The following is a 9073-nucleotide window of genomic DNA, read 5'->3' as shown; positions in this document are numbered from 1 at the left end:
CGAAGATAAGGGCAAACCCTAACCATCAACAACGAAATTTATTTGTGGGATCGGACATACTTATAGACCCCAAAAACCACATGCACAGCGATATTAACCTTGAAGATACGTAGATTGAAAACAATCTAAAACTTGTACATCCAGAAAACACCAAGAAAACCTAAATGATTCATTGCAAATGCGATCAGCTTTCATGGCATGCGCAAATAAGCTCTCTCGCAGACAATGATAGCGACAGATTTCCGACAGAATGGCCAGTGGCCGAGAAGATTTGCTCAGTTTCCATTATTAATCTTACACACGCCTGCCTATCCCTGTCTATAATAGTGGCGTTATTTAGAAGAGTGCAACATGTACACATTCTGCAACGAAAAGCAAGAAAACAGTCACCTGATACACTTTGACCTTATTTCTGTGGTCTCTTAAGCACTCATTGATGAATCTTCCAGTTTGGCCTATGTAGCACTTACCACCTGACAGCGGAATACAACAGACCACCCCTATAATGCATCCGATGAACTGACATTTCTGATTCTCATCACACATCGTTCTTTCTTGTCCTCATTGGGATAGTAGTCTTACACAAGGTACTTAGCCTAATTGGAGCTGAAAAAACAACCCACACGTTACCTTGACTTCCTATCTTTTCAGGCTATGCGATATCTGGTATATGTATGTAATTGCGGTGGTTCTCATGTTGACACAGCTGCTAGCTCTCGCATTTTCACGGGGGCATCCTCAAACGTTTCTGTTTGAGCAGCCTTTCCACCACCGTCACCAACACATGGTTCAGATAACAAGCCTCTTTAAGACGCCCAGACTGCTGTTGGAAACTGGTTTTCATTGTTGGAATAAAACAGAAACAGCGCGACACAGGACGAGTGAGTAAGGAGCACAGGACAGGTTTTCATTAGGGGTGGGCATTATATTATGTTAGTTATGCCCATCTTCACCAGCTTCGAATGGGCTGAATGGAATTGGAGAAGTGGTTTGTTAGCTCGTGGACTATAAGCCCAGCAAACCCTACTATGAGCAGAGATGAACTGAAGGTCAAGAAGCCGAAGCTTATTGTCGACAGGCACATTAAAAGTCACGTCAAAAGCTCTCAGACACTCGTGTCCATGTTTTGCTGCACTATCTAGATACCATTCCATGACTTCTCCAGAGGCTTGTTTGCATAACATGAATAAGCAGCAACTGATAAATTCTTCTAAAGAAACAACTGCAGTGAAATACTTTTTTCCTCAAACTAGTTATACAGTGTTTAAGTACAGTGTCCTGATTGCTCAAACAGCATCACAACAGCAGTGCTGAAAATAATGAAAACAGGACAACCAAAGAGAGTGCATCTACAGGCAATAATAAATGACTGGTGGGAGCATAAAAAAAGTTAAGAATGTAATGCAGATAAACTTCAGCAGCACAGGAGTAATATTTAGTAATGTTTGACCATAATAAATAACCCACCTAGCCATTCCTATGGTATCAGGTCTGAAGTGACTACAGCATAGATTGCAACACATAAAACATTGTCCTTTCTTATGAATCAGTTGCTTAAACATGGGGGCCATAACCAGAAGCTTGTGCTACATATGTCAAAAGCTCTACCAATGGCCTACAGCGACTTCTATGAAAGACATGAAACAGTAGCCACAAAAAATTCTCTCTACAACGACGGCTGTGATTCATAGCTATCGAGACAACATTCTGGGACGTGTGAGGATGAAGTGACTAGATGAGGTTGTGGTGAATGTGTGACGAGAAACTTTCATCATGCACCTAAGTAGTAACAACTAAGTAAAAGCAAGAGCTGTCCAAGAATGCTCCTCACAGCAAAGGAGCTTAAATGATTAATGTGATTGACCCTTTCCTACATGTCCACCTATTATCACACAGTCACACCCATTCGAGAATTACGAAGACAACATTCTTCCCTAGGATGCTACACTATATTATACACGCAGAAAAAGATGCTGCAAGTCAACTGTTATGGTAAACTGATGTGTACGTAACAGTTTATACTAGCCATTGGGTCTCCTTAAGGGGAGCATAGAAAGACAATGATGAGGAGATGCGACTACACAGGGCATAGCTTAACATCTCTGCATGTTTCCAATGAAAATAACTTAATTTGGACACAACTTAAAAAAAACAATAAAAACACTTGATGTATTTAAAATATTCCTGCCCAGTAGTGCACTGAAAGGCAAGCTGCTGGCAGCGTGCTTTAGTAGGCCCATGATTAAGATGACCATGTTTTGACATTCCACAGAAATACTTCAAAACCACCTTGGGTATGCATCAAAGACCATATTAACCCTTATAAGTATAATATGCACATAGTGATATGCAACAAAAATCACGAAAGCAAGCCCTCTATCCATATTTCACAGCAACAGCTAGTCACATTTTGGGGGCACCTCGCCTTTCCACCAAGAGTCGGGGAACATGTACTTGAGCACTTCGATACCATCGTGTGGGATATTCACCGTGGTTCCCAGGAATGTTGTCTCCTTAAGTGGAGGTGTCAGCAGAGACACTGGAAAGCAATGTAATGTGTCGCACGAATCAGGCGGCAGCAGTCTGTTTTTCCAGCCTACCCTACGCACTCGGTGAACGATCTTGTCTTCTTCAAAGACATAGAGGTACACCTCACAGGCACTGCTTCCATCTCTGAGTGTCGCCCTGTACAGCCCATTTGCCGAGTCGTAATAGGCGTTTACGCCGAATCGACGAAACGACTTCAGCAGTTGGCCTTCATCCAGGTCAGAGAGCTCTTCGTTGCGGAGACAAAGCTCAACTTTGTTGGTCCAGGGCAATGGCTGCTGGTCCTTCAGTGCACCCCACAAGGCATAATAGCACAGGTAGCTCGACACCCCTTGGGCCGTGAGTGAGTCTAACACCTTGGGAAAAAGTGACAGGAGGCATGGCCCCGTGTCAGGTGTCCGGCCACAACCATTGGCTTCTTCCGACTTGAGGATGTAGTTCAGAGTGAGCAGCAGAATGCCTGCAACAACTAGGTATGCAAGGACTCTCTTTCGACGAAAGTGTGGCAGATTCATCTTCCACCTGCGTCAAAGCAATGAACAAAATGGCAGTGTAACAGGCATTGTGGTACTGAACATCCTTAGACTGCACCGCGAGTTATGTTATCAGGAATGCTGCAGTGAAGGGCTCCGGATTTATTCTGCCCACCTGGGGTTCTTTAACATGCACCCAATACACGAGCGTTTCTGGATTGCGTCCCCATCGAAATGCGGCAACAGCCACCGGGATCAAATTCGCGGCCTCGAGCTCAGCAGTGCAATACGACAGCCACTAAGCCATCGCGGCGGGTTTACTAGAAGCACCGCAAGATCAAGGATAAACAAGGCGCGTTACCTATTATGCATTCTTACCCATTCAGTTCCGAAGGGTTCAACCAGTTGAGGTAAGGCTGGATATTTAAGCACAAACAGATACGAGATGCTTGTGGTTGAGAATAATCTTGTCTTCATCAACCATTAGCTCTCAGTTTAGTAAGGATATATATGGGCTACATTTTGCTATAGCTTTTTACTGACCCACCATATAACCAGGTCAAATAGATGTACTTAAGTTGCTGAAACGTGCACGGAACAGCGCAAATGATTACATGTTCGTACATTACATACTTCATTTTGTATATCAGTAACCGCGCTGCGCTAACAAGGCGTAGTTTGACACTGCCGTGACCAGGTGTTCGGCGAGAGTTATCGATAGTCAAAGTCTTCATAAACACAGTATTAAGAAAAATTCTGCCTTCCCCTGCCCCTCCTGCGTATTGAATAACGACGTGGAAACAAAAAAGCAAAAGCAACTGGACTGCAGAGGTCGCGGTGAGTGATGCGACAGGCAACGACCGATAAGCAATGACGGTAATTTCGTCATAAAAACACGCACACGAGCGCCGTCGAGCACCGCAAGCCTGAACGCTAGAAGCCAGCTGTCAATATACAAGTTCTTGGTACTTCTGAAAGGTCAAGAGTTTACTTATGTTCTAACTTCCAGATGCGTCAACGACGTGGCATACATCGAAGGAACACGATAACAGGCCCGTTCTTACGATCCTCTTGACGGAACCGCACACTCATTTGATAAATGGCCTAGTAGATGACCAGCCTCGTTGACATCAGCAAACACAATGAACGTTCATCTGATACATGCACGCGAACGATGCTCATAAATCTCAGCCCCAGAAAGGAAAAGATGTTGCAGAGAAAATGCTGAAGCGACTTACCTGTTATGAGTACGCGCACTCCTACCACACCGGATATGCTAGGGAAAGAAAACAGTTTTACAATGTCACGTCACATATTCACGCTATCAAAATCCAACGCCCGTTTACAAAACTAGCTTCATTGCAGCCGTACGGAACACAATACCGAGACAGGATGAGAATTACGGTGGTAAACAACATCTGCAATAGCTGCCATAGCGTGGTGTCGATCGCGATGTATCTGACGCACGTGATAGAGCTTGTTGTGAGCCTAACAAAAACACTCTGCTAAGGCTTTAGATACCCTTTTGTATCTTCAAACGCATTATGCATAGTCTATAATGCCTCTATAGGAATAAACTCTTGAAGTATTGCTGTTAAACTACAAACTTGAGGCCTCGAAGATTACCACGCCTTTAACATCTCTGAGGCTATGTACGATTATCAATAGTACAAAAAGCGAACACTTGTAGCGCGGTCATGTGTTTCGTTTTCAGTTTCGGTTTCGTGCTAGCGAAGCGGTTGGGAAAGCTGGCAAGCCAGTTTGAACACAGAATGCTTGTGCTATGAAGCTGAGTTAACAAAAGATAATGCCAAAAAGTGGTTGCAGAAAAAAGCAGAGGGAAGCATATATATACTCCTCGGCAATGCAGGGATGGTACGTTCAGAAGGAGCTGCTGCGAACTGATGGTAAGGAAAATGGATGTTTTCTTTGTAGGGCTTCAGAAAGTTTATTTCGTTTCATTTAATTTGCTCATTATTTTTGGCTACGAGTTCCTCCCGAACGCCCGTTGTCATGGTTGAGTGGTTCACTTACTACTCATCCTTCGGAAGCAGCAACAACAACGTCCTCCGTACCTAACAATTAAACAATTAGGCCCTTTGCTTGGCGTTAGCGATCGCCGTTCCAACGAAATAAATTATTGACAGTAGCGTCAATTTTATGTGGCCAGTACCTTCTACGTTGTGTATGGTGTGTGTACGATGTGAACCATACTCTTATTTCTTGGCCTGGATGTGGCAGGTCTGGATTCACTATGGTGTAGCACTATGGATGGTAAAAAGATAAAAAAAAACAACGCAATGATTATTGTATATCATTCTTCAAAAGACTAGCGCAATAAGCAGGGACAAAGACAGAGAAAACGACAGGACGAGCGCTCGTCCTGTCGTTTTCTCTGTCTTTGTCCCTGCTTATTGCGCTAGTCTTTTGAAGAATGATGATACACCAACTAGCCCAGCTTTCTGCTTTGATTATTGTATAACCTGGAACTTGCATTATACACATAAGCTTGGACACTGCGGAATTTGTAGACTTATGTTATGTTGTCTCTATTACTTCCTTTATGACCCTTTATTCGTGTTGCGAACAACGTAAAACAAACAAACAAACAAACAAACAAACAAACAAACAAACAAACAAACAAACAAACAAACAAACAAACAAACAAACAAACAAACAAACAAACAAACAAACAAACAAACAAGTATTCGCGCGAGACCATTATTGCTGTAGTAACATTTATTAAAACGCAGCTCTACAACTTTATTGAACCAAAACTTTGGTGGTTACGTAGCAACACTCCATCTTCTTCGTGTATTTGTCTTGTTTGAAACGCTTCCATCACGTATCTTGTCTACTCAAAAAATTTAGAAAGGTAGAAAAAACAAGCGTGATTATTACGGAATTGTAACAGCTATTTAGAAGTGCATACGCTAATAAGAGGAAAACTGACATTTATAAATAATACTGTGATAGATAAGATAGTGGACTAGATAGTGCGGAGCACGTATGCACTGTGGCGGGTCTTCTTGGCAGGCTGTCACTGTAATTGCACAACCAGTGAAGCTCAAGAAGGTGAGAATTGTTCGGCCATGCAACTAAACAGGCTTTATGGACCCTCAGTTTCCACAAAACTCCCAGTACTATACGCCTGACGACAGAAATTACGCATAGAGCTATGGTTCTGGCCATCTGGCCAATACATCTTGTTGTATACTACAGCGAGCACCTAAACCACAGCACACGGCTATTTTCAGCATCCGGCCCAGTTAGAAAGGCGCGTCAAGGCCCAGGAGGCGAACCCGTGACTTCATGCTTACTGCAGGAGCAGGCCGCATCTGCTCTGGTGCACCGTTGCTTCCTGAATTTCTTTTTGGTGATTACTTGTGCTCGCGCATCACTCAGAATTTAGCCCATGAAAGTAGTCCATCTGGGACGCAGCTCAGCAAACGGAAAGCGCGTTCCAGCGCGAGAATCAACAGTGATGTGAAAAAAGCATGACACGTATTTTCTGCCATGCATACCTCTTCTCACGGAGCTTTCGGAGCACAGATTCCACAAAAAAAAAAGAAAAAGAAAGAAGAGTCGTCACAGCTGACACCTTGACTGTGATTGACTGACTTGACTTGACTGATTGACTTGACTGGAGTTGACTGTGATAGCCGCGAGAACATGCCACTTTACTCATGCTCTACGTGCTCCGTAAAACATTTACCGACCCAGATCTTACCACCGTCGATTTCCGCGCATTTGCCGGAGTGCGACAATCGTGAAGAACTTAAAATTTCTTTGCTATTTTGCCAATTATTCGGGAATTTAGGTGAGCAATATGTTTGTATAATGAACTACGAGGAAGACGGAGGGTTTAATGAGCATAAGGAGGAGAGGTCGGCTGGAAGAGCGTGTTTTTAGCCTCGTACACCTCACCAGATTAGGTTAGAGTGGTTAAGACAAGGAAAGGATGGAAGTAGATGACACTAAGAATTATCTGCCCCTTTCCATCCGAGGTGAATGCATTAGCTGCGATAAAATATTTTTTTTCCCCTGCTTTTATGAGGAGCGCCGAGAACTTCTGCAGACGGCTGTACTCTTGTAATGTTACCTCTAAAGCCTGTTTCATATAATGCGATTTTCATCGTACCGGAAGTGCGATTACGGTCGCATGCGACGGAAATCGCAATTGGCATAGGCCGTGCCCAAAAGACAGAGGCAAAGTTGCTAATGAGTTTGTAGTTACACGTATGGCTGCACGAACTCGTAACCATATCCCGCAATTAATTACTGCCCCTATAAAACGAGCACCATGCAACTTGCAAGATATACAAAGACAGCGTGACTGCATATCTGAATCTTCTTTTTGTTAGATTGTGAGATGCAGTTGCTAACTGTTTTATTCCATTGTGTGATTTAAGAGCACGTGAGTGCAGACTCAACAAATTTCTACTCAGCCAGGCTCACACGAACTCAGCCGCAGGCGTCGGTCGAAGCATTAGAGAACTGGCGTTTGAGTGAGTTCACTGAGCAATGTATACATTGCATGACATTAAAGTTGTGACCTGTGCAGTACATAAGCAAACATTGTGTAAGAGTCTGTGTGGAGTCGGATGAAAACAAAGACAATTGAACACATTGCAGTTGGTTTTATAGAATTGAATTGGCCGTTGCATGCAAGCTTCGCCTCATGTCGATTCTAAGAAATGCATTGGATCTGCATCTTATTTTTGCCGATACTGCTGGCCACCTTGGCCATTACTGGGTGGCCACTTTTTGTACATTTCAACACAAAGTTGAATAAATGACAGCGATGCAATATGTATGTATGTATGTATGTATGTATGTATGTATGTATGTATGTATGTATGTATGTATGTATGTATGTATGTATGTATGTATGTATGTATGTATGTATGTATGTATGTATGTATGTATGTATGTATGTATGTATGTATGTATGTATGTATGTATGTATGTATGTATGTATGTATGTATGTATGTATGTATGTATGTATGTATGTATGTATGTATGTATGTATGTATGTATGTATGTATGTATGTATGTATGTATGTATGTATGTATGTATGTATGTATGTATGTATGTATGTATGTATGTATGTATGTATGTATGTATGTATGTATGTATGTATGTATGTATGTATGTATGTATGTATGTATGTATGTATGTATAACCGTACCCCACTGCAAGTAAAAACAGTTAAGGCACATAAACACATATGCGCAATAAGATGTGCACGAAGCCTAAATACATGCACAGACGGATTCGCACTTTGATCGAGCAGTATACACACATCACTTCTTCAGCAGCTGACGCTAAGCATGGGTAGCGCGAGGGTCTCTCTGCGCTGAAATGACGACCTCGCAGCAGGCGAATTCCGATAGCTGTATGGGCTTGTTGATAGGTCCTCTTGGCATTTGTTGTAGCGCAGGCAGAAAGGCACGGACATAGAAAATACACGAGACAGCACACAGCGTTGAACTACCAGCTGGAACGGCTGTTTACGTCCTCCAGGTCTCCTTGCACTGAACTTTAAGAACCGCTGTTGCGCACTACAAAACAAATTTTAACGTCGAAGTGTTTTTTAAATTACAAAACCCACGTATTGTTTTCTCGTATTAAAGGCTGGTCAATAATATCGTAATGCAGACGTTTTTTTTTTATCACATTTGAAAAATTATGCGGCGCATGCCACGGATTCTGGCAGCATGCAGCCCTGGGCGGCGCACCAGCCGCATTGTTGAAATCGCAATCGTGTGAAATGAGCCCTCTAAATACCGCCTTGCGACGCGTGCGACTGCACCGATTTATTTCGCTCCAGTAGCAGCATGTGAAACAACCTTAAAGCAGGAAGGGTATACAACGCACATCACCCTTTGGCGCAAACGAAATCACCTGACACTGTGATAACCACATTCTTATCTCTCCACAATTATTTCACTTTCAAGGATGCACAACGTTCGTCTGCATCTGACTCCTAATGCATGTCGGAGACATGCACTTAACAGAGTGTCGAAGATATAACGGGACGGTTGCAGC

At 43.0% G+C, this 9073-nt stretch overlaps 1 protein-coding gene across 1 annotated transcript; it reads right to left on the bottom strand.

The window, feature by feature from the left end:
• Window positions 1–1050: 1050 nt before the first annotated feature.
• LOC135907534 (uncharacterized) lies at window positions 1051–4476 on the bottom strand. The gene is made up of 2 exons (XM_065439221.2): window positions 4259–4476; window positions 1051–3069 (listed from the first exon to the last, which is right to left on the bottom strand). Exon 2 carries the CDS (start codon window positions 3060–3062, stop codon window positions 2400–2402), a length of 663 nt encoding a protein of 220 aa, XP_065295293.1. The 5' UTR covers window positions 3063–3069; window positions 4259–4476; the 3' UTR covers window positions 1051–2399.
• Between the last annotated feature and the right edge of the window lie 4597 nt (window positions 4477–9073).

The sequence above is a fragment of the Dermacentor albipictus genome, chromosome 5, assembly GCF_038994185.2.
Source record: "Dermacentor albipictus isolate Rhodes 1998 colony chromosome 5, USDA_Dalb.pri_finalv2, whole genome shotgun sequence".
Classification (NCBI taxonomy): domain Eukaryota; kingdom Metazoa; phylum Arthropoda; class Arachnida; order Ixodida; family Ixodidae; genus Dermacentor; species Dermacentor albipictus.
The sequence above is the reverse complement of the archived record's forward strand: the minus strand, read 5'-3'. Positions and strand labels throughout refer to the sequence as shown.

What these genes read in the sequence shown, in the direction of transcription:
- LOC135907534 (XM_065439221.2), bottom strand. Translation starts at nt 3,062, where the DNA reads ATGAATCTGCCACACTTTCGTCGAAAGAGAGTCCTTGCATACCTAGTT.